The sequence below is a fragment of the Poecile atricapillus genome, chromosome 1 (assembly GCF_030490865.1).
Source record: "Poecile atricapillus isolate bPoeAtr1 chromosome 1, bPoeAtr1.hap1, whole genome shotgun sequence".
Classification (NCBI taxonomy): Eukaryota; Metazoa; Chordata; class Aves; order Passeriformes; family Paridae; genus Poecile; species Poecile atricapillus.
The window spans coordinates 166,106,821-166,131,725 of NC_081249.1; the positions used below are offsets into that span (position 1 = coordinate 166,106,821).

General features: G+C 37.3%; 1 protein-coding gene across 3 annotated transcripts in view; it reads left to right on the plus strand.

Moving 5' to 3' along the window:
* The window catches only part of UNC79 (unc-79 homolog, NALCN channel complex subunit), a 105,931-nt gene that overhangs the window by 62,702 nt on the left and 18,324 nt on the right, over positions 1 to 24,905 (plus strand). For all 3 annotated transcript variants that reach the window (XM_058848083.1, XM_058848091.1, XM_058848101.1), the window contains 11 exons: positions 2,491 to 2,607; positions 4,631 to 4,714; positions 6,122 to 6,224; positions 7,947 to 8,087; positions 12,013 to 12,051; positions 12,992 to 13,104; positions 13,189 to 13,274; positions 14,099 to 14,272; positions 15,934 to 16,002; positions 16,589 to 16,699; positions 22,105 to 22,209. In XM_058848083.1, the coding sequence (XP_058704066.1) occupies positions 2,491 to 2,607; positions 4,631 to 4,714; positions 6,122 to 6,224; positions 7,947 to 8,087; positions 12,013 to 12,051; positions 12,992 to 13,104; positions 13,189 to 13,274; positions 14,099 to 14,272; positions 15,934 to 16,002; positions 16,589 to 16,699; positions 22,105 to 22,209 (1,142 nt within the window). The remainder of the gene's footprint in view (positions 1 to 2,490; positions 2,608 to 4,630; positions 4,715 to 6,121; positions 6,225 to 7,946; positions 8,088 to 12,012; positions 12,052 to 12,991; positions 13,105 to 13,188; positions 13,275 to 14,098; positions 14,273 to 15,933; positions 16,003 to 16,588; positions 16,700 to 22,104; positions 22,210 to 24,905) is intronic.

The window sequence follows — 24,905 nt, forward strand, 5'->3', positions numbered from 1 at the left end:
CACTGAGCATGATGCAATATGGTCTGGAATATCCCTTCAGTCAGTTTGGGTAACTTGTCCTGGCTGACTCCTCCCAGTCTTCCATGCACCCCCTCTCCTCACCAGTGTGGCAGCATGGAAAGCAGAAAAGGCCTTGGCTCTGTGTTAGCCCTGCTCAGCAATAACAAAACCACCTCTTTATTATCAACCTTTTCTTCAGCACAAATCCAAAACACAGCCCTGTACCAGCCACTGTGTCGAAAATTACCCCAGCTGGAACCAGCACACCTCCCTTTGCCACTAGTCAGTCACAGGCGTGAAAAGTCACATGCTGGTCCACAGCAGTCGTCCTGGATCCAACACTGTTCAAAGATTGGCATCTGATATTTTTTGGGGTTTATATTTTTTTTGTAGCTTTCTGGTGGTTTGGATTTTGTTGTTTTTTGCTTTTTCCCCCTTTAACTTGCCATTATTTGAAATCATTGCTGTCGTTGAGAAAGGTAGATAATCCTGGAAATCCAAACCTGCTCAACAGTAGCCTGATTATGTGATATATTCATGGAATTTTTTTAATTACAATCACAAAAAGCTGCTAAGAAATTTCAAAGAGATCCTTTTCTCTATTTTGACAGTCATCTGCACTCCAAGCAGTCTTGTCAGTTCTAACATTAATTGCTGTTCTTTTATCAGGAAATTCTATGCTTGATAAGATGATAAAACATCTATTTAAAATCATTGCCCTGGAAACGATGGAAATTCTATTTTTCTCTTAATTTGCTGTGAAAGAAAGCTGCAATATGACTTTTAAAAGTGAAACATAGAATGGTCTCTTGGTCTGGTTCAATTCTACAAGTTCAGTTTTACCAGGACTGCTTTGAAGAAATGCTGTACTTGGGCCAAAAATTGGAGTTTAAATGCACTTCAAAAGGATGTAACTGGAAAGGATGTAATGAGGAAAAACTTAAATACTTCATCTAATAAAATAATTTCAGTGCAGATTTTCACTGAAGTTTTGGTTTTAGTTGTTATTGCTCAAGGCCTGTATTTGTTTTGTTTTGTTTTTGAGGGAGTACTCTGCTTACTCTGAATTTTAAACTGTCTGATAGAAAATGAGTAGAGCAAGTTTAGGAGAAGGCACTCAACCCTTCAGAGCTTTCTGAAGGTTGCAGTTTATCTCTTATCTTTTCTTCCTTATCATAGTTAGTAATGTGAAATGCTGTGTTTAATTTCACAGCTTAGATGGTTACAGTTCGGAATTTTAGAGTGGAACTACCTGATAGTTAGTGGTCTTTTTGATGAAGCTGAATGTAGTTGCAAAGGAAAATGATCATTCAGAGAAGATTTTACTTTGTTGCCTTTGCTCTAAGGGCCTGTTGAGGGAAAGACTAAAGCTATACTTAAGGCAGTATTTTAAAAGCTTTCCTGGATACTTTTGTCAGCAGTTTCACAGACCTTGTTCAAGCAGGCCCTTAAAACTCTGTCTTCATACAGTGAAAAACAATTTTAGTTTCTATGATGGAAGTATATTGCTCAGGCTCAAATGTCCAAGTGAATGCATTATGCTTGTTCAATTTGAATTTTTTTTATGAATGGAGAAAAAAGTGAGAAAGTCAGGAGTAGTGTATAATCTCTTTCTTCCCCAGTTTAATTAGAGAAAGTGTGTAGAATCATTAAGTTGGAATAAAAGCTTTAATAACCTTGAGTCCAGCCTAACACTGCCTAGCACTGACACTAAGTCATGTTCCTAAGCATCACACCGATATAAACCAAAAGTCTTAAGTTTTAGGTCTCCCTTATGGTTTTACTTTGAGCATTACCCAGTGACACATGACTCATAAATCAATCTTCTTAATGAAGTAAATTATTGGATGAATAAAAATTGAATGTTGGTTGCTTGATAGCTCTCTATAAGAAAATTGGCACTGAAGTTACAGAAGGGTCTCATCTTCAAAGGCTGCGGAGTTCCCACTTCAGAGAATGTGCAGGTGCTCTGCCTGAGGGGTGGGTGTGTAGGAGGCAGGTTGGGGTTGTACCACCTGTGGAGGATGCTGGTGATACATAGTGTCAGTGAATTTGTTTTCCTTGGGTCAGCATGGACACAGCAGTCCTCCATGCTTTGCTGGGAGGAGACTGAGCTTCCTTCCTTGGTACCTTGTATGTGAGTGAGATTTGAGTATACATTTATTGCCTCTCGGCATGGGAGTTTTGGGGTAGTATCTTAACACTTCACAGATGCCAAATCTTTTGATGAGCTTTCATAGTGTTTGGAGGCAAAGAGGCACTGACAGTTGACACAGTGAATCCAAGTCTCCTCTGACTGGTGGCACTGGGGCCAGAATTGTACCCTGTGTAGTTGTATGAAAGGTGCATATTGACTTGAGCAAGATCCTTAGAGCAAGCCATCATTGTCATTTCAGTATTTATATCATGTTAGCTTTTAAGATCAGGAAATGAGAGTAGTTCTAAATGTTGTCTGAGCTCCTGAAATCCTTTTGCATTTCTGACTTGCAGCTCAGTTCAGACAAATGAAAAGAGGCTCTTTGGGAGCTCTGACAATGAACCAGCTAATGAAGAGGCAGCTGGAACACCAGTCTAGTGCTCCCCACAATATCAGCACTTGGGATACTGGTGAGCTGCATTTATTGTTCTTTATTTCTATTTCCTAAACCAATTACTGTGTAACAATCAACTTAGGAAAAAAAAGAAAAAGGAGTTTTTCTATTCTACCATTGCAGACAAGTGATCAGTATCAAGACTAAAGTGAATCATTGTAGAGAGTACAAGATTATCACTTAGTAAGAGTTGGAATAGTTATATATTTGGGAGGTAGACCCTCTGGTACAGTGTTGTCCCTTTAATTGTGCATATTACTCAGATTATTTCCTGGTCTCATTGAAAGAAATAGAAGTATCACTGTTGAATTCGTTAGGTATAAGATTTCATCCCTGGTGCATGGAATCATTTATTTGTATGTGTGTTTACAATGGTGGTGGTACACCACAGAGTTGTGCCTTATACCAGCCAGTTTTGCTTCTCTTTAAAGAAGTTTTTACCAACTCATGCTGAACACCTGAAGTTTCTGTTTACTCACTGCTTTTTCTCCTTTAAACATGAATGCAAAGCAATGAAAACTGAATTAAGCATATAATTTACTCACTACTCATTTTATTTGTCTTTTTTTTTTCTTCTGTAAAACACTTTCAGTTATACCAAATTCATAGCAGATGTCACTAAACAATAAATTAATTTTGGTTTATCAAAAATGCTAGATATTTTAGTGCCCATTTTGATGTTAGTGGCATTACAAAATTGTGCTTCTCAGGAATTTATCAGCAGATTCAGATGCATCTAGAGAAAGGAATGCTTAAAATATTATATGGAACTTAGCATGCTGAATGAATGTCCTTCCATCAGCCCTGGACAGCTGAGTTTAAATTTTTGGTTAATTTAGTCTTCAGCATCAAGTTCCATCGAACTATGTTGTGTAGCTGAAGGGTGGCTAAAGATACGGTGCATAGGTCAGGATTATCTTTTCTATTCTAGTCTGCTGAATAGCATGCTCAGCATGAGACCCTTAAATCATAAAGATAAGAATTTGCCAGTACTAACAATGGGGGTTTTGTCCTATGAGCAGGTAAGTTTATTTATTGAAGAGCCTTAGCTGGATCACCTAGTCTCTCAGGCAGGGTTTTAGAGATTTAGAAGTTACTGCCTTTGTTGTACAAGGAATACTTAGCCTGTATTCAAAATGAACAGGCCAATACTCAAAACGGTTCAGCATCTCTGTCTAGTTAATCCTGTTCCAAATCTAGTAGCTTTCTTCACATCCATGACTTTTCCCTCCAAAATTCAATTCAGATAAGGGCCTTCAAGCATGGAGAGGCAAAATGAAATGGTTTTTTCCTGGAAAGCTTTGCATCTCTCAGTCTATTGTTCCACCACTACATTCAGAATAAAATTTTTATTTGGATAGTTTTTTTGTTTTGTTTTTTTCAGACAAATACTCAGTGTGACTGTTTGTCATTTCAATGTCACACCACAATTTTAAGACTCATTGTACTCATGTATACCAACTAGGAAGTAGTCTCATCCCACATAAATATATGATGTGTTTGGTCCACAAATACTTTATTAATTTATTTTTTTATTACCTGGGTATGTGTCATGTGTCTCTTCCATTCTTATTTCAAACTACTCTTTTCCCAAGCTTGCTGTCTGTAAAAAAAAATCATTTTGTGCCTGTCTTCTGTCAGTACAAACTATGTCTTGTAGTGTTTTGGTATTTCTAGACACCTGTTTCTTTTTGTAGCTCGTATATTCCAGATCTTGTAGAATCTTTATGCTGGCACTTCCTTTTCTGTTTAATGACTCTTGTCTAAAATGCCTTCTTTAGTATTAGGTTATCTGTGTCCTTTTTCCTGTATGGACTTCTTTAATCTTTCCCCTTCCTTTCAATGCTTAAAAAATTAATTATTTTCTTTGGTTTGTTTGGGTTTTTTTGTTTGTTTGTTTTTGTTTTGTTTGTTTTTTATCTCTAACTGTTGTATTTGTCTTTCTCTTGTTTTAACTGTTTAAGACTTGTGATGCTGTTGACTGGTGACAGGTGCTGGATTTTTGGTTCTGGAGACTGAAGTTCTTTCTCTATTCACAGAGCAGATACAGCATGGAAAGAGGCTGTGCAATGTCCCTGTTTGCCTAAACCCAGATTTGGAGGGACCACCACTGAGAATCAGAGGTTAGTTCAGTGTCTATTTGACCTGGTCCTCTGCCAAGACTGCCAGGAAGATTTCATGGTTAATATAAAATGGTTCTGAATTTTGTGTTCTATTCAGCTGTTAAAGCCTTCAGCTGTCCTCCAGAAAGTATGCAGAGAGTGGCTGAATCTCATTTCTGTATAAACTCCCTCCCTCACAGCTGAAATACATCCAGAGTCTCTTACAGCCCTGCAGTGGGACAGTGACCTACTTTCTTTGCCTAAATCACTTCTTTTTCCTACTGTTCACTGCACAAGAGAAGACATTTTTGAGTAGTTATGTCTTATTCCAACATTGTAACATGCCTTATGACTGCTTTTAGCATTTGTGTGCTGCAATGGGACTTAGATCTAGAGAATATGACAGCAAAACTTCCAAAGTCATGGCAGACAGATCTTTATGCATCTGAGAGGGGAAGAAAAACCTGGCTACAAAATCTATACCTATCCCTGCATTCTAGATGTTCTACATTACTGGAGTATTCTAGCCTTCCTGAAGTGTCTGCTCATATCCAATAAAACCTTAGGGAGCAATTATAAAGTTCTGAACTAGGGATGTAAAATAAATGTTTCCCTCCATGCTTCGTAAAATGGTTGTTTAAAACCTGCCTTATTCTCGTTTCACTCCACTTATTTTGAGTTCAAAAACTGTGGGAGCTTCTTAGCTTATTTTGCCCGAGAGCTGATGTTAAATTTGCTTTTCCTGCAGTAGCCAGGATTATGTCATAATAAATTCCATCTATACCTTACATAGAGAAGCTTCCTCCTATTTCCATAGTTAAATATTACCAGAGTAGGTTAATGTTAACATTAAATCTGAATCTACAGATTGAAGCAACCAGAAAGAAAATGGGCAATGTATTACATAAACTGTAATTCAGGAAAGCAGAACTTGGAGAAGTCAAGAGTTTGGGTCTTCCATAATACATAACTTTTCCCAGTAAAATAAGCATCTATCAGAAATTAGGTGCACAAAAAGTGCCAAGGGTAAAGGGAGCCCCTTTGGGTAAAGGGGGCACTATGGGAAGTTAATTCCCAGTATGTATGTGGGAATACTGCAAATCTTCTGATGTCCAGTCTCATAGCAACTTGTAGCATCATCTTCTTTACTTAATAGATACAATTGCATCCAATTTCCTGTAATTTCGGGTTTGTTTTCTTTTTTCCCCAAGGATTTATCTATTTTTAATTGCTAGTTCTAGGTAATTGGAATAATCTGGCAGAAGCAAAGAATGTGCTTATATGTCTTTTTATAGACACAATTTTTTTCTTATTTCTAGGCACAGTAAAGCTATTATGGCTATTCTTTAGAAGTCTGTTCATCAAGCATTTTGTATTACTGTTTGATGATTCTTTCCTTTTTAAAATTCTTTTCCTATTTGCCTTAAGGTGCTACAAAATCTAGTTTGCTATCAGCACCCAGTATAGTCAGTATGTTTGTACCTGCACCAGAAGAATTTGCTGATGACCAGCCCATTCTGATGACTGACAAGTAAGTGGGTTTTTTTCTCTCCTTTCAAAGAACTAGTTGAACTTCAAATATGTCAAGTAAAGTATAGATATACTTGATGCAAATACAGATTCCATTCTATCTTTTATCTTTATGCTAAGTTTTTTTTTTTACCCCAAGGGAAAGATTTTCTAAACACTGCTAGCAAGATGTGTTTTCAGTTCAGTAGGACCTGAAATGATGACTCATTGTGTGTGCACAGAGGGCAGGGGAAGCACTTTCCATCTTACTTTAAATCAAGGGTTCCTTGTGATCTGTCAGAAACCTCTTTTGTCTTAGGGGAAAAAAAAAAGGTCCATTTAAAAATTCCTTTGGGTTTCTGTTGAAATCAGTAGCTGTCGATGTGTCATCATATGTCATCTACATAGCTTTTTTAATGCTGATACTCACTGAATCCTCAAAGCTTTTGCAAATCTCTATTATTTGGTTAAAATGCCTGTAAAGGGAATGTTAAATAGAAGTGTACTCATTTAGTAGAGAAGTGAAGCAGTCAGCAGGGAGCCATGCATTGATTTGTTCAAAACTTGGGAAGAGAAACCACAAGTTCCTGTGTGTGCTCAGTCCAGTAGACAGACAGACGTGCAGGGATGATCACTGGAGAAAGACAGGGACATTGTGCAGGCTGTAATTGCTAGTGGATCTTACAGTGTGACAAAATGAAGCATCCCAAAGTTCATCTGGTCTGTGGCGCTTCCCTTGGCCATTTCACCAAAGCTCAAGCACTACCTATTAACATACAGACCAGCTGAGCTTGACTTCCATGACTTTGTTGGCATATTTTCTTTATGTTCAGTAAAAAAGGCAAGAAGCTGCCTGTTAAATTCCTTTAAGTTAAAATCTTACAATCTGTTGGAATCATTAGCAACTCATTGATCAAATTAAGCCAGCCTTCCTACTGGGCTGAAGTAAGCCAATTTCCCACATTGGTTTGCCTTTTTCATAGGTTGTGAAAGCCTGTCTCATCTCTCCCAAATCTGACATCCCCTTTATAATTAGACATTTTGGAGCCCTTTCAGACCTTCATCAGTTGTCTTTGACCATTTCAGAAAGGATAAGTGACTCAGCAGCAAATATGCCCTGGGAAAGGAGACTTGTCTGAAATCAAAGGTTCTGTGCCCCGAGAGGTCTTTTCATTTATTTCTTAATAGCTGTAACTACTGTGGGAACCAATCAGATCATTGTTTTCTAATTGTATATTTTGTTATTCATAATTCATGACTGACAGGAAGGGCAATGTGAAATTGTTCCATCTCTTTAAGATCATCTGTGAGTGTCATTGTTTGTGTCTTTGCTGCCTGGGACTTAGCCCAAGCTGCACAAATTGGCTGTGCTCACTTTGCTGAGGTCCAGTCTTCACTGCTGCAGATTTCTCTTGGATAGTGCAAACCGATGCAGTTCAATACAGTGAGCGAGCTGGAGTACAGTTACCAATGAAGGACTCAAAACAAGGTCTGCCCTGTGGCCCTCTTTCATTTGTCACTTAAGAAACAGGCAGTGTAGCTAGTAAGAAATTTTATTAATGTTTGAAAACTGCAGACTGTTACTAATTATAGAAAGATCACAGTTACATTATCCTTCTAAATAAATGTGGAATAGAATGTACTAAGTAAAAATACTTTTAGAAGACATAATTATACACAGATCTATGTATAGTAATGCTTTGTTTGAAATTTGTTAACATCAGGATTGAAAACTTCCTTGCAGGTGCCATGACTGTGGGGCTATTCTTGAAGAATATGATGAAGAAACACTAGGCCTGGCCATTGTTGTGCTCTCAACTTTCATTCACCTCAGTCCAGACTTGGCTGCTCCTCTGCTGTTGGACATCATGCAGTCTGTAGGAAGGTAAATTCAGGACTTTCCTCTCTCCAAAGAGATGGAAAGGATTTTGTGCCTGGAATTGAGTTTACATAAACTTCAGTATACAAATGTGTATATTTTAAAACTCTTAAGTGAATAACATCTGGTTCCATCTTGTGTCTTTGTTACTCATCATTTTATAAATTTCTTATGTAACTTCTTCCACTGTCAGTTCAATTTTTGGCAGCTCCTTTGATGTTCTCCCCTTTTACCCTGCAAAGGGAAATTCCAGCTTAAGAATCTCCTCAGCTTGTCCCACTGTAAGCAGTGAGGTAAAGAATAAATTCAGATCTTCTACAGCACCCTTATTTATTTACAACCTGGTGCAGCAGTTGGTATGCTTCTTAATCTTGGTCCTTGAAAGAAAAGAAAATTCTACTGTTAGTTTTTATTCCTCCTCCTAGTTGCTCCTTAAACTGTTTTGGATTTTTTATCCTGCCTCCAAGTGATTTTTATACCCCATTTGTGAGAATTTATGCTCTTTTCCTGCTTTCAAGACAGGACTTTTTGAAAAAGCCTTCTCTTTTCTAATAACCTCCCTTACCTTATTTTCTTCTGCTCTCTTGAAGTCTTTCTTAATAACTAGAGTACCTTGGTCCTGTGTTTCCAATGTAATGCTCATAAACAGCTCTGTTCTTCTTACAAAAATTGAATTCTCTTGGCTGCCCCTTGTTGCTGCTTTGACAGAATTTTTCACTTTTATGGGGTTCCTGCTTTAGGAGTTATGCAGAAACGTGGTTAGCTTTACTGAACTTTGCTCCTGGAGGGTTGTTGACTCCTAGGCATGATCATTCATTAGCATACCTGATGCTCTTCAGGCTCTTCAACCATATTTGGTATGCTAGGTGAAAATTTGCATTGCCTTATAAGGGCTTCCAAACCAGGTGCTGTATGAAATTGTCTCTGAGAAAGTCTTGAACATTTGCTGCCATTGTTTTTCTCTTGTTACTTTTACCCAGTGTGTAAGGGATAATTAAGGTGTATCATTACCATGGAATTATGTGTGGTTGTTGTCTTGGCCACTTCCACAATTTCTTGCCTCAGAGGTGGGATGGATGTGATGGGGTGTTCCAGAATAAATTTCTGAGCAGCACTAGACATGCAGAAATATTACACAGCTCTCTTCCTACACGTTCTTTTTGGTGACTGAAGTTCAAATTGCTTGACTTCTGCAGGGGCATGGCTCTCCACAGCCCTGCTTCTCCACTACCTCCCAATTCCATTTAAACACAGCAGCTCTTCAAGTCCCCCATTTCCATTAATTGCATGTCTGCAGTTCCCTGCTGTTGCTGCTAATTAACTCTGATGGAGGCAAAGTTTCTGATCTAGACGGATGCTGCCATAAATACCGCAGTACTACAGCCAGAGAGAGTAAATAATTTGGAAAATGAATTATCAAGGGATGAGGCATAAGTGGTCTACCTTTTTCTGTGTTTTGAGGGGAAAATGCTGCATCTTTAGAGTGAGATAGCTGATTGTTTTAGAGCAGCAGATGACAGTGCAACATGGAATATTCCTGGTAAACAAACATCCTGCCTTGTTCCTGCTGGTTACAATTTCTGACAAATTCTATGTCCAATAAGAGGCTCCCCACAAAGCAATTACTTTGAAAATATGCAAAATAAGTTGTATATATAAGCAGAGAGGCATTCAGGTACCTCATGTGTATATACGTTGCTCTTTCATCAAGTGGTGCCATATACATCTCCAAATATTCATCTAACAGCAGAAGTAAAAATGAATTAGATTTTTTGCATTTTTATTCTTACAAATAGAGCTACTACTTTCATGCATAGAAGAGGAAATAAGGAGTTGTGAAGTCCAAGGACTTTCAGAATACCTAAAAAACACAGAAAGATTTTCAAAAGTTATTTGGGTACCCACAGGCACAGATAGTCATCTTCTGGGATTTTCAGAAGGGAAAAAATTTCTGCATTCAGATTACTGACAATTAAAGGTTGAAGTGTTTCTAAGACTCTGACATGCATTTAAGTTTATGCTCTTGTTCCTGAATCAAGATTTTTCACTTGGTGATTCTTATTTAACTGTTTTCCAGTGAGATTTAGCTTTCCAAGCATTAAAGCTGTGTTTGAAAGTTATATTTAGACTTGAGATAGTGAGGAGCTGTGAGAAGCTTTACTTCTGTTCTTAACGTGTACAGATTTGAACACATCCATTTTCTGTTCTGCTTTGTGTTCTGCAAAGTGGAGGTAATGATGAGAGTTCATGGCATTTGTGCAATAAAATATTTAGAGTAGTAATGATAAATATATACAGACTGTACATTTCAGAAAGTTTCAGATGTTCCCAAGTGTTTACTGCAGTTCATGTCAGGTCAGGTTTTTCCAAAGTTAGAAACCTAGTGCTTTGTTTGTTATAAAACCCATGCTTGCATTATCAGATTCAGAAGGAGAGAAAAACATTAGACTGTTCAGAAAATTAGACATTTTAGAAAAAATATTTTACATTGTTGTGTTTCTGTACTTCAGTAGATTTTTGAAAATAGGTATCATGTCCATTGGGCATGTAATTGGTCTCATTGCGTTCTGCAGAAATCCTTGTGTGCTTTAATGTAAGCTGATGCTACAGTTATTCCAGGACAAAAACCTTTATTGCAGTAGCTTCAGACTTTTCTCACCCAGAATTAGCTTTGCACACCAGAAATAATATGTTGCATTTTAGTGTGGATTCCTCTTAACAGTACGGGAGTAAGGAACTCGAATGTGTTTTTCTAATTTATGCTAGAACAACTGAAGATAATAAAATCTTTAATCCCTTGCACCAACAAGTTTGAGATTATTGCATTGTTGGAAGTATGCTGTGTCCCCAGCTTGTCAAGAATAATTCATGAAAATCACCATCATTTTGGTTCACACTGTTGCATTTGACTGAGCTGCCTTCGGGTCCTTTTTGGATTTTATTGTATTTATTAGAAAGGAAACTCTCTTCAGAAGAAGGGGTGACCAAGGATGAGCAACAGCTAAGTCCAGGATAAAAGGATCATGAATCAAAAAAACCACATTGAAGATTATAAAATAATGTAGCTCTATGAATTTTCCCTTAGACTTATCAACTTATACTATCTAAAATACTGATTTGCAGCAGATTAAGGTAAATATTTTATGGTATTTTGTATATAAGGGATGCTTCTAGTGTCCATTTTTGTATTGGCTTTAAGTGTATAGCTTTTTAGTGGCTTTTGGTATTAAAGGTGTTTTGCTTGATATTGTAAGCCCTGATTCTGTTCATTTACGTGTCCTGCATATTGAGGTGCATGATTTTACTTTAAGATTGTGTTCAGTATTTTCACCACCAAATGCCAATATTTGGCTTTAAAGTCTATATCTAAGTACTAAAGTAAGTGACCTGATTTTGAAAATACAGTAGTTCTCATCTGACTTTGGAAGAGATAGGTAATTAGTGTTTTTGAAAATTAGACTAGTTATTTGGGTGCTAATATCTGTAACTAGAAGCCTCAATTTAGGTGGCCAAGCATTGAATTTTTGCTTAGTTTTTGTTGCTATATTAATCAGAAACAATTCAGTCAGTAGGCAGCTTCTGGCAAACTTTTTTTGTCTAAAAAAAAAAAAGTTACCCCTGATGTGCTGTAGGACAAAAAAAATTACTTCATTATCTTTGTGCTACAAGAGGGAGGCAAGATTTATTTTTAGAGAAATTGAGCATTAGTGAGACTGCAAGACTGAGTGGAGTTTATGTCATGCAAACATGATTTTTCTGAATTTAGGTGCTGTGCTCTTCAGAAGATCTTTATGGTAGCATTTTAAATACTCTCTAAAGTTTATGTGTATTATTTATTTAAAATGGTACTTTATTGGGTTACTTAAAAATGAAACACACACACACAAAAAAAAGCATATGAGCTTCAATTTCTTTTTTATTTTTATTCCAGGTTGGCATCAAGTACCAGTTTTTCTAATCAAGCAGAAAGGTACTGTAGCAAAGGATACCTTGACAAAAGTGAAACAATCAAGCATCATCTTTCCTGTCCCTGAAATCAACTAAATTTAATTTTTTTTTTTTTTTAAATTTGTGAGTAAAAGGAAAAGTCTGCCTTTTCCACTTGTTTCAAATATCCTTTGTTTTCTGGAGATGAACAGGAGCCCATATTCATATGTGTTAAAGCTGGAAAAAATCAGATTCAGATGCTGTTTGGTCTTCACAATTTCAGTGCAGCTCTTTCTAACTGGTTCTCTATTCAGTATTTGTCTTGATAAACTATCTCCATATATTCAGTCAAGTGAATCATCCTTGGCCATGGAGAATCCCTGGTAGTGATGCCTCATTATGTAAATCAGATGCTGAATAGGATAAATTCATTTTGTGAAGCTGTAAAGCATGTTAAGATGTGCAATTTATGAGTAAATAGATAATAATTAGGCTTTTAAAATTAAACCATTCATTTATGAATGATTAGGGAGTACTTCATCTTTTGAAAGAAACTGCAAGAGGCAAATGAATATTATAATATTTTTGTTTACCTGTTGTTCGTATGTTTTGTGAAAAGACAGAAAACTTAGTCTGTATCACTGAAATACACAAGGTGAGAGCGAGATTATATTTTAAATTCAGATGACTCACAAATAAAACTATGGGGAGAACCAGGAAAAATAAAGGTATTTATTGAGACAAATACTTCAAGTACGTGTATGTAATTTTTTTATCTATTCATAGTTGAGCTCAAGTCATAAAATCAACATACTGTTCTTTTTTTCAGGATCAGGATACTTCTGTTTTTGAGTGTCTCACTCATAACTGAACACTTCCATAATTAAAAAGAATAGCATCATCTTTATTTTCTCCATGTAGTCAGCTATGACAAGTGTTTAATCTGCAATGCAATTTTTTTCTTCTTCTCTTTTCATTTTCAGCATGATGATCCCTGGAAATGCTGCAGGTGTGGCCAAGCAGTTCCTCCGTTGTGTGTTCCATCAGCTGGCTCCAAATGGCATCTTCCCTCAGCTCTTCCAGAGCATTATTAAAGGTAATGTGCAATACCTGAGTGCATTTCTGACCTTCAGTTTCCTCTGTATGAACAGCCAGTGCAAAAATGTAATTCAAATTTCAGATGGAAGCTTTTTGCGGACCTTAGCCACGTCTCTGATGGACTTCAATGAGCTGAGTTCTGTTGCTGCTCTGAGCCAGCTGTTAGAGGTATGTTGACAATTGGCTATGTTAGTGATGCTCATTTTATTAGCATTATCAGGGTCATTTCTCCTCATTCAAGTTCAAACTTGCTTCATCAAAAACACTGTGAATTTTTATTTTGTCCTCCCTGGAAGTAATTAGGCTGTCCTCACCACTGGTATTATGTCTCATTCCTTCCCCAAGCACTATTTTTTGTTCTCAGGAGCATTTCTACTCATACATCTCAGTTCTCCCTCTTCATTTTATCTGATGACAGTTTCTCTTAAGTATTCCAAAAATCTACTGCCTACCTTTGACTGACTATGCATCTGGCTTATTTCTACTGTACCATTTATCCTCCTGCTAGAACGAGTCACTTGCAGGTATCCTGCTCTTCCAAGAACATGGCAATTGCCTCATACCAGATGTTGGCATCACTTCAAAACTCTCATGTCTATTCAGGCCTCACCCTAGGACACAAGCCACAAATCATACATGGCCTAGGGAGCATTAATGAATATATCTTCTTTAAAATTGTCTAAAGGAAAACATGAAAAATCTGCTGCTGAATATTTTGAGTTTTGCTTTTTCTACTGTCCTGTTAGTCTAAGCATGTGTTTGGACCCTGCTTATAACATTTTGGCTCAAAATCTTTTGGTCAGTACTTTAGGAAGTGCTAGACTAACTTTCACATACACAGCTCAAATTCCCAACACAACGCTATCATTAATATAGCAGAAAAAGTATGCAGTATTTTGTCTCAACAAATTAACCTCAGAACTTCAAAATACAGTGTCAAGGACCATTTCTGCGTGTGTATGATTGTTCACAGGTCTCATTTCATTTCCCAGGGTTTAAACAACAAAAAAAATTTGCCAGCAGGGGGTGCGATGCTACGCTGTTTGGAAAACATTGCTACCTTCATGGAAGCCTTGCCGATGGATTCCCCCAGCAACCTCTGGACCACAATTAGTAATCAGTTTCAGACCTTCCTTACTAAACTCCCATGTGTTTTGCCTCTTAAGGTATGATGTGTGGATATCTGAAACAAGCTATATTGTCATTGGTCAGGATGTACTGAAGCTGTGCAAAAACTCTGGATAACCAATCAGAGTGGGTTGTTGTGAATGTTTCCTAAAGATTCAGCTAATGTTTCCAGAGGTCTGGATTTATTGTATCTCTGATCCATCCCTTTAATTGTGTGTTCTGTGGGTAACAACAACAACAACAACAACAACAACTCTGTCCAGGGTACTTTTCACTTCTTGGCATTTTTCCTATGCCTTTTCTATGCCGTGTCAGATTAGAATACTGCATAATATATATCTCTTAAGAGAGTCAGTATTTAGACAATGAAAATCTATCTGCTTTTCACTGGTAAACCTAAAAAAAAACTCTTAAGAAGAGCAGCACTACCTAATTAATTTGCTAAAATACACAGTAGTCAGACAGGCAGAGAGAACTGAGACTATTGGGATTTGGGCCTAGCCTATTTGGCTGACCAAGTTGTAGTTCTGCTTGTAATAGAATATTGTTGCAGAAACTGAATCCAGAGGCTGAATTCAGAAGAAACTGAATCTCTGATTTCTGAGAGCTCAGAGGACATACAGCAGGATCTTATTCCTGGTGTGTATATTTCAGCAAACACAGTAAAAACTTCTGAGTCTTTCCAGTAAACTCCAGTAAATTAAATGGAATTCTGATACACTTACTCTATTTCCTGTGGTGGGAGTGAACTCAGTGGTAACTTCTTCTATAGAAGGCAGGGTTGTTCCATACGGGCTGAGGGATCCAAAATCTAAATCTCTGACTGATAACATTGTCTTTTAAATTGGTTATCACCACCTGGCTACTTGAATGATATTGAATTCCTTGGCAATATTATGCAATAGTCAGATCTTGAAACATCTTTAGATGTTGGTAAATTGTGGCACTATGCTTCAGCACTTACTAAGCCAAACAGGCAATAACCATTCCCTCTGTGTACTAGCCATCCCAAACTCCTGCATCTTATGTAACTGAAATACATAAAAAGAAATCAATTGGATCTTAGTAGTTACAACTGCATATCCGTCCTTCACAGAACCTTTAGGTGGAGTGTTTACTCTTATTTCCCTTCTATTCATGGGAAGTATTATTAGTGATACAAGTGAAGCAATTTCTTGCTCCTGAACTTTCAATCTCCTGTTCTTTTCTTTAGGATCATAGAGCACACCTCAATATTTTAGGTGTTTACAGCAGGGGTGAGCCAAGACAATGGATTGATCCTCAAAAGTCCATTCAGTGCTGTAACCCATGTGATGTACTTGAAATAAAGATTACATCATAAGCAACAACTTAAGGAATCTGAAACAGCTGCTGCCAGGGCATATTTCAATGTTACAGGTCTTGATGTCTTGAGATATGAGGGAAAATATCATAGTCCAGGACAAGCACAGAAATACAAAATGAGGTAGATGGTGTACACCCATGCTGTGGTATGTTACCACTGAAGGGGTATGATTGGGATATTATTGTGTACAAGAATAAACCAGTTTAGAGGAAGAAATTAAAAATCAATCATCAGGGATAATTTTTCAGACTTCACTTGTAAGTTAGTCATAGCTGCTACCACTATAAGCAAGATATGTACACAGAAGGGTACTAACTTCTTTTCTTTTTCTTTTCTACCTTCAAATATGTTCAGTGTTCTTTAGACTCTAGTTTAAGGATCATGATTTGCTTGTTGAAGATCCCTACCACTAGTGCCACCAGGGTAAGTTCCAAGAAGACAAAATTCTATTGCCTCAGATTTAGCCAGCCTGTGCAATTGTATGAATGTGTTCATGTCCCCTGGCTAGGAAAGTATTATATGTAAGCATAAAATTGTACAGTCCAATACTGTTTGGAGAATGATAAGAGCTTTGGAATCTAGGTTACAGTAAAGTGGGGGTAGAATTACATTCTTGTGTGGGTGTGAATGTATGTCTTCTTAAAGATTTGATGTTCTCTTTTTCCCCTCCTCTATTTTTTTCTTTAAAAAAAAAAAAGAGTAATGAACTTCTTTAGACGTTTTTCAGTACAATTCCACTGAAGTCAGTGAGGTTTTCCTGCATAAACGATACAGAAAATCTTATAAACACTGTGTCACAAGTGAAACTATTTTCTAACTTTTTGTTTCTAATTTCTGACAGAAGCATGAAGGCATATGATACAGCTGTTTGACTAAAACAGTGTGAATCCCAGGCAGATAGCCTCTGAGCTAAAAATAATGCCGTTCCATTCAGGAGCCTCAGAGTTGGAATGCTTCTTTGCTTTTTTGGGCAATGAGTTATTGATTTCTGTAACACATGTCGTTGCAGAGTCTTCTGGAACCTTTTTCAAAACTACTAAGTTTTGTAATTCAGAATGCTGTCTTCACTCTGGCTTATCTGGTGGAACTATGTGGTTTGTGCTACCGAGCCTTCACAAAGGTAACGACGACACTCTATCTTCCTTTAGACACAAGTGAAAAGCAGGACAAAGTCATGCTTCCCACAAGTAGTTTGGAAGTAAAAATGGAATCAGCATCAAGTTTCTGGCATGTCAACAGTTTTAATGTAGTTTGGTTAATCAAGTAGTGATCATGGTTCGGTGCCTTTTAGTAATGCTGAGTTACTGAGTTTACATTCAAAGACACAGATGATGGGAACCTGCTGCAAATGTTGCTCAGAAGAGTATTTTGATGTGATCTTGGGACTTGGGCATTTTTTTCTTGTGTTGAGAAGATCCATGGTATTCACACATCACTTAAAATGTTTGTACAGTCCTATCTTTCCTAGTGCACAAGTTTAGCCACATAACTTGTGAGTGAAAACTTAAATATTCCTGGTAGTGCCTTTAAAGAGCACAGCTGTGAGAGGAGGCAGTAGACAACTAACTAAAATGGAAGAGTCCAAGTTAGGAGCTTTCCATCTTAGATCCTGTTCATTCTGTATTGGGTATTTTCCTTTGGCATGCATGGCTGTTGCTGTGTAAAAAGGAGTACAGTATATGTATATGTACACTTCCAGAAAGTTTTAAAGATTCCTGAATGAAAGCTATGTGTAAAAATAACAGTTATTACTCGGATTTATTTTTGTAGCTATCAGTGACAAGTTTAACAAACAAAAAAGCAGATGATCCTAAGGTAATATATACTCCATTAGGTAGATTGTCAAGGCAGTGAGCAAAAGTGTTGCCTTCTCCAATAAGGGCACAGTTTTCCATCCTTGATACATTTGTCAGAACAGTAAATAATCCTCAGGAAACATTCTGTCATAAGTAGCTACATGATTTTCTCTTTTGACAACTGGAACATGCATAGTTTGAGTCTTGTTACGACTTAAAATACCACTGTAGAAACAGTGAAGAAGAAATGATAGAAGCAATAACACTCTCACAGAGAAACTGCACCACAAGAAAATAAGAAACATTTTTACAAAATGTAATGGTTTGAAGCATTAAATAGAAATTAGCAGTATGTTTAATGACAGCAAGCAAATTCTAGCTTTTTTTCTCATTTGAAAGAGAAGAGTTTATGCAATGGAATAATCCTGAATACTGAAGAGGTTACCTAGCTTTTGGAATTATTTTGAGTTATATCCATAATTAAGGGTTTGAGGAAGGCAAAGTGAGTAAAATATTAACTTGAAGTCTAATAGTGTTTTTTTTCATTGAAACAGGAAAGCCGCATTTAAAACTGAAGCAAAGATATCCCTGTTGCATTTGTGGTCTTATCAGAGTGTTTCATGTATCTGCTAAAGCAAATTGTGAACTACAGGAAATTTTTCACTTTCCTCAGGCTCTGCAGTTGCAGAAAAATGTAATTAATACCATGGTATTGGAAAACTCATACGTGTTTCTTGCATGCTTCCTGGTTGATTGTTCTATTAATATAGTGAGTACTTAATTGCACACAGGAAGCTTGGATTACAGTGCTTGGTAAAAATCCTCTTGATTTAGTTTAATGCAACCTGATGACCCAGAAATGGAAGCATTAGTGAATGTTCTCCATTGTATAGCCACAAAATATTTAATTTAGTGGAACTCCACACTACATTATCTTTGTTATTTCTGAAAGGTTACCATAGTTTTGCCTTAGAAGTGTCAAATTAATGACTGCTGTTAGGAAAAAAAACCCACCGAATCAGTTATGATGTCTGTGTTTCTCTGCAGTGGAAATCACTGTAGGTAAGTAAGAGTGTTGTGGTAGAGGTATTCTCACATAGAAGTGAATTCTAGGAGGAATATATTTGTGAGCATTGAAACTATTCAAATGTAATTGCTTGATTTGCAACTTTAAGTGTGCTGACTGGAACAAAACACTGACTTTCAGCTAAGCTGTGGAGGATTCTTGGCTTTTCAAAGAGTAATCTACTTTGTAGAAATCAGTGTTGTACAACCACTCCAAATCTTTTTTTATTCCAACGTTTTCCTAATAACCTGTGGCAGGAATATCTGAGTTTCTCTTGTCTTGGAGCCTGAAGTCTCACGTCAATCAAAGATATTTTCTTGTCTGAGTTTCTGTTCCAGGTCAGCAATTTGTTTTTTGCAGTGCCTTTGGAACTCTCAGTTGAGAGCACTATCTCTTCTGTGAATTGTAATCTTCTTATATTTAGTTTTCCTTTCAAGTGTTTTAAGGTCTTAAATGGACACTTTCTGGCTTTCTTATCTCTTACAGCTGCAGAAGCTTGAACCTAAATGCAGCCTTTTGCTAGTGTTCTGTTGTCCCTTACTAAGTAAATGCAGAATGCCACATGATTTTCCTATTGAATTTTTAAAATAATATTAAGAGGCAAATCTTCAGTATTTTTAATTATTGTAGTAGCAGCAGTGATAAAATATTTTTGCTTTATACTGGCTTATTTAGAGGATAGCAATCTCCATTAAAGATTCAAATTTACTCTTATTACTAAGTTTTGACCCTGAGGTAGTGCTAGAATTTCACTAGTTTGTTGTTCTACATATTGACATGTGGTTAATCACAATTTGAAGGTTGCAAAGCCATTTTCTATAGGAATGTATGGACATTTGAGAGAGTTTATTTGGCTGAACCATGGCTGAAGTAGTGTGTTCTTGACACTTCTAGTACCAGATTTATACATGTGGCTCCCCTGGGTGTTATTCTCAAGGAGCAATGGCTTTGTGGCAGAATATAAAGTTTATACATATTTATCAGCAGGATGATAGGAATAAGTAGACTTGGATAGAAAGGATACTCTGGGCCATTGACTTATATGTCATCACTCCTGATTTACAGTGCAGGAAGCAAGAGGTCAGATGTCAAAAAACCATTTTGCCTGATATTGCTCAATCTCTGTCACATGTGCTTAACAAACTTTAAAAGTTTAGACTGTGGGATAGGAGACTTCTTTGAGGAAGAGGCAGTTAGCTATTGTATTATCCCTAAAGCCAAGAAATTTGAATTCATCAAGCCTATGCTTCCTTTCCAGTGTTCTGACGAAGCAGTTTATTATGGCCCAGTTATATCCTGTACAGCATAGATTTTGGTATGAAAAATAGCTGAATGCTTTTGAAAGAATTATGTCTTCCTTCTTTTTCAGTATGTGTAGACTATTGGATTTGAGTTAACTTCTGTCCACTCTTTGGGGGGATGTAATTGTCAACTGGCTTGAGTGTGGCACTGTGTAGTGTCTGTGTCTCAAGTCTGGGAAGGCATATGATGGTGGGAAGGGACACTCTTCCTGAGGAATTGCAACAAGTTCAGGTAATGATAGCAAGAATGATCAAACAGTTGGAGTTCCACATACAGAGTAACTAAGTCAGAGCTCTTCAGCCTGAAAGAGCAGCAACTGATGGGAATGTGAGAGAGGTCTGCAAGGTCCCAAGTGATCCTGACAGGGATGGGTAATTTTATTCCTTTCCAGTGCAAAGAACATACTAAGTTTATAGGAACTAGTCAAAGCAAGTAAAGGGAAGTGATTCTTCAACAGCATGTGACTCTTTGCCAAGTACCCTTTGTGCTAAAGGTTGGCATGAGTCCCAGAGGTCAATGGACAGTAATATAGAAGAGAGAGTTTTGAATTATACAGAAACCACACAGAGCTCAGAAGTTTCCTGAGCTGAAAATAGTTGGTGAAATTATACATGCTTGCCTTGTTCTTATTCTTCCTTTTGCTTCTGCTTATGGCCTTGTTGGAGATAACTTACTGAAGACATTTGTTCCCATCTGACCTCTCCTGGATATTCTTATATTGTATATTTTTTATCAGAGCACCACTCATGCATGTGGAATATGTGACTTTTGAATATTTTTCCCCTCAAGTAATGGTTTCATAATACATTTGATTCTAGAGTGTTAGTTTCCTGCAAGTTTAGCTGCCTAGACTGCAGCAATATAGTCAGACAAGGACAAGGACTGCAGTTTGGGACCCATTCTGTCATCTAAATGTGTTATCTGTCTGCACACTCTGTGTAATTGAAGAGGAAACTATGAGCTTGAAGTATGGTCTCTTGATTCACAGACTGGCATCACAACTTCCATGAAATACATACCATTCTGTTGTTTTGGCACCTTCTCTCAAATCAAGGCCTGATATTTAAAATCTATTTTCATTCAGAAATATGTGGGTGCTGTGGGAGATGTGCACTGTTGCTGCAAGCTTTGTTTGACAGTATGCCACGCAGGTGGTGTGGGGACATCAGTACATCAGTTCTCTGAAGAGGAACACTGGTGACTGCTTGCTCTGCTGCAACAAAAGCTCACTCTGACTTTCAGTGTCTCCTATGTGCAGCTGGAGGTGGCCTTCAAATTGTCTCTCACTAAATAGCCTCATAAAACTTCTCTGAGGAAGAGATGAATGATCCCATTTTACAGATTTTGTGGAGAAACTGAGGCCCTGACTGAGTAGAAATTCTCACACGTTTAACTTAAGTGAGCAGACAAGTGCATGGGATTTGCAAGATGGAGGATACTAGGTTTTAGGTTTTAAGCACACTTTGGATACGCTCTCATTTTTAGACAATGTATTTCATCTCTAATGGTTGTCTGAAACAGAGCACAGTGCTCCTTATCGAAATTCTTGAGTTGCTGTGGTCAGTAGCAGGTTATAGAATTGTTTCATGTTTTTATCTTATCGTCTAAAGCTGGAGAATGTCAAAGTAAGATGTTTAATAAGCCCATCTTATCTCTTGTACCTCCTTGCTGACTCAGCCCTACAACTCTATTCTTGGACTTCTGTGTTCTAATCTCCACTGGCTGATTTCCCCCTATGTTTTAAAGTGTTTCTGTTGGAGCAGCCATAGCCAAGACTGTTTTTATTGTGGAAGTGGAAAAGTACTGCCAGTCTAATGAGTGGAAATAGATGGTCTGAGCAGCTGTAGTGGAGGCACTCTTTTTTTAAAGGGGAATAACAGAAAAAGAGTATGGTGAAATGTTGACTGTTTTTGGCAGGGTCAGTGAAAGAATAATGCTAAATACTATACCAGTTTTGTTCGTCTGTGTCATTTCTTACTGCTTTCTTCTTTTTTTATGGGACTACTTAATGAAAGTTACGTTTGCATACTTAGGCTTTTTAACTATTTTACAAAATCTATCTGTATTTCATGTGTGAAATATTAAATCTTGGATATAATGTCTGATGAAACATTAAAGAAAAATCACCTTCATTGATGTCTGTTCAATTAAGTCTGTAGAATTATATAAATTATATAATGATGATTGTATATTGAAATTGACTATATAGTGATGTTGGCTTTTTTTTTTTTAAGACAGCAGAAACCAGTACATTCTTGTAACTTTGTTATTCTCAAACTTAGATAAAAAGTATCTTTATGGTTTACTAGTGGCTGTCAGTAAATTTCAGGACATTCATAATTCTGTGGTTTTTTGTTGCAGGAAAGGGACAAATTCTACTTGACACGTTGTGTTATATTGGAGTTGCTGCAAGCACTCAAGTTAAAGTCACCCTTACCAGACATGAATCTGCTGCTGTTGGTGCAGGTACAGGAAATTCTGATGTAATTTTCATACTGATCCTGTCTTGGCCTAGGTTCGGGAGTTGGGCAGAGGCTGAAGAACTAAGTCCAACATGATTACAGAAAGTACCAGCAATGTCTGGGGAAGCAAGAACTTTTGAAATCCAAATCCAGTTGTATTTGCATGCATACATTTAGGCTCCTATATTAAAATTTAAGAAACTACATTTGGAATCCAAATTTCACATAATGACTTGTGCATCACTGCTTATGTATTGAAGATCACAGAATATATCTTGAGTGGGAAGGGACCCATAAGGATTGAGTCCATTGAGTTTTATATCATGTCCTGCTGGGGCAGCTGCCCTTGTGCTGCCTTGTGTTCATTTCCTAGCCTCAAATCCTGTTTTGTGTGGGAAAGGCTGTTAGTTGATCGTGGGTCACAACTCAGTTTCTGGCAGTGAGCTTATCTCCAGTTCCTGAAGGCCATTTTCTTTTGACCTGTAGTTTTCCAGTAAAGAATACATTGACAGTATTTCTGCTGCTTTCATTCTCTGGAGTCAAGCTAGTCAAACTACCATTGGAAAATGTGAGGAAATAAGATACAGACTTGTGAAGACTTCTGCCTCCAAGAAGGCAAGTGTGGCAGTTTGGCATCACAAGCCTGTCCCATGAAAACAATTTGCTGAAATCCATCAAATGTAATCACAGGTAGTGAGCTCTCATTGTTTACAATGAGATAATGATATGTTAGGTATTTAAGTTTAGAAACTTAAAATTATAGGGGCCCAGCATAACAGGACTTCATAAGGTCCAGGTGAGGTGTATATTACATAGATCCCTCATAATGCTCCCAGCATCACAGCTTCATTCACTCTTCCCCTTCCCATTATGGGTCAAATCTTCATGTAGCATAGTATGGACCCATTTTCTTTTGAGTACTGGTACATTACTCATAGTAAGTAAGTAAGTGATTGCCAATTGACAGAGAAATAACACTGACAAATGAAATTATATAGCAGTTAGGATAACTCTGAAAACCATTATTATGCCATCAGTGTTAGGGGAAAAAATGGGGAAGAGAAGAATAACACATGGGTTTTTTTCTTTTGATCGTTAAAGGTTGTTTTTTAAAATCCATTTAAGTTAAAAAGCACAAGTCTGGGTTTTTTTTAATTGTTATTAAACCCAAACTTATTTTTTTCAGTCCCTGTCAATTAACAGCCACCAACCTCTTCCTATCTTACAGCTGCAATGATGCACCTTGATACCATGTACAGTAGTTTTTGTTGACTTGAACTGACTTCTGTATTACAGAAAAAAGCAGTTATTCTGCATTACTCCTATAGTTCAGTCCTACCCCAAAGCATGACAATCCCCTAGTCTAGTCCTTCCTGAATTTGTCATTTGTGAATGTAAGCAGGCCACGTCAATTTTGGCAGTGGGGTTTGACTGATTAACGCTTGTCCTTATTGAGTCAATTGCCTGAGAGACCCAGTAAGCAAAACTGTCTTTTCCAGTACCTTTATTTCATAAAGATAAAATGGTAATTGCCTGGGCTTTCATCCTAGCACTGCTCCCATATGCTGTATTCACTTTGGGATGTATTCTTACCTTACACAACAGCATCTAATGTGGATATAAATGTCTTTTATGATGTCTCTCTTTCAGAGGCTGATGAAGTGATTCATATTTCCTGCTATCCAAAACAGCCAGCTTCTGTTTTTCTGCAGTCAGTGGTGAAGAATAGGGGTTGTATTCAGACCATCTGCCATAGATGCCTACTGGAGGCATGATGACTGCTTCTCCCATTGACTGTGCAAATTGGCAGCTCTCAGTAGTATGTGGTCTGACTCACTCAGCAGCCTCTGGAAGTGCAATACCATAGTAACCACTAAGCCCATCTTCAGCACCACTGTCGTTTAAGAAATCTACCAGTAAAAATGCATATGTTTCTTATTTTTTAAATTTTCTCTGGTGCCATTAATAGAATGAAGGGAGTGGCTCACCTCTTTACCACACAAAGCCACTACAATATTAATTCAAATTGTATGCCTTTGAATGAATAAAGCCACAGCAGAGTAACACAGCACCAAACGGAAATGGTTTTAATTTCCAACAGTCATGGCTCCATGGACATGATAGCCTATATGCAAGACTCTATATAGACAGTGCACACAGAATACAGAGATTCTGTCAAAATGTTCCAGATAACAAAAGAGCTAGGAGCACTTTAGTTTAATGATAGATCAGTCGTGGGCTGACTAACAAAGGAGTTCCTAGAAAGATACATTGGACACCCACGTTTTTCCAGATTACATAGTGCCATCAGTGTCACTGGTGACAAGGCTAAGATGACAGTTAACTTTATCCCACTTTACAAAGAGTGAGAATTTTTAACCAGATCACTCCAATCTTTGCATAGGTGTCCTGGATGATAAAGGGTACAAAAAGACTGTCTCCTTTATTTGTCCTAGCAAATGAAAACCATCATGTACATGCTGCTGTTCCATGGGTTTCCATAGGAACTGCTTCTTCCCAAAGCATTTTGTTTCCCAGTACTTTTCTCTTGCTCACATTTCATCAGCACATATCTTCAGTATTTCCATTGACTTCAAATAATATATGATATGTATTATATATGTCTCTGTAGAATTTGCTTGTTCAGTCTCTAAGATTCAGTGTACCTGACCTTGTTGTAAAGCTTGTGCAAGTGTAAGA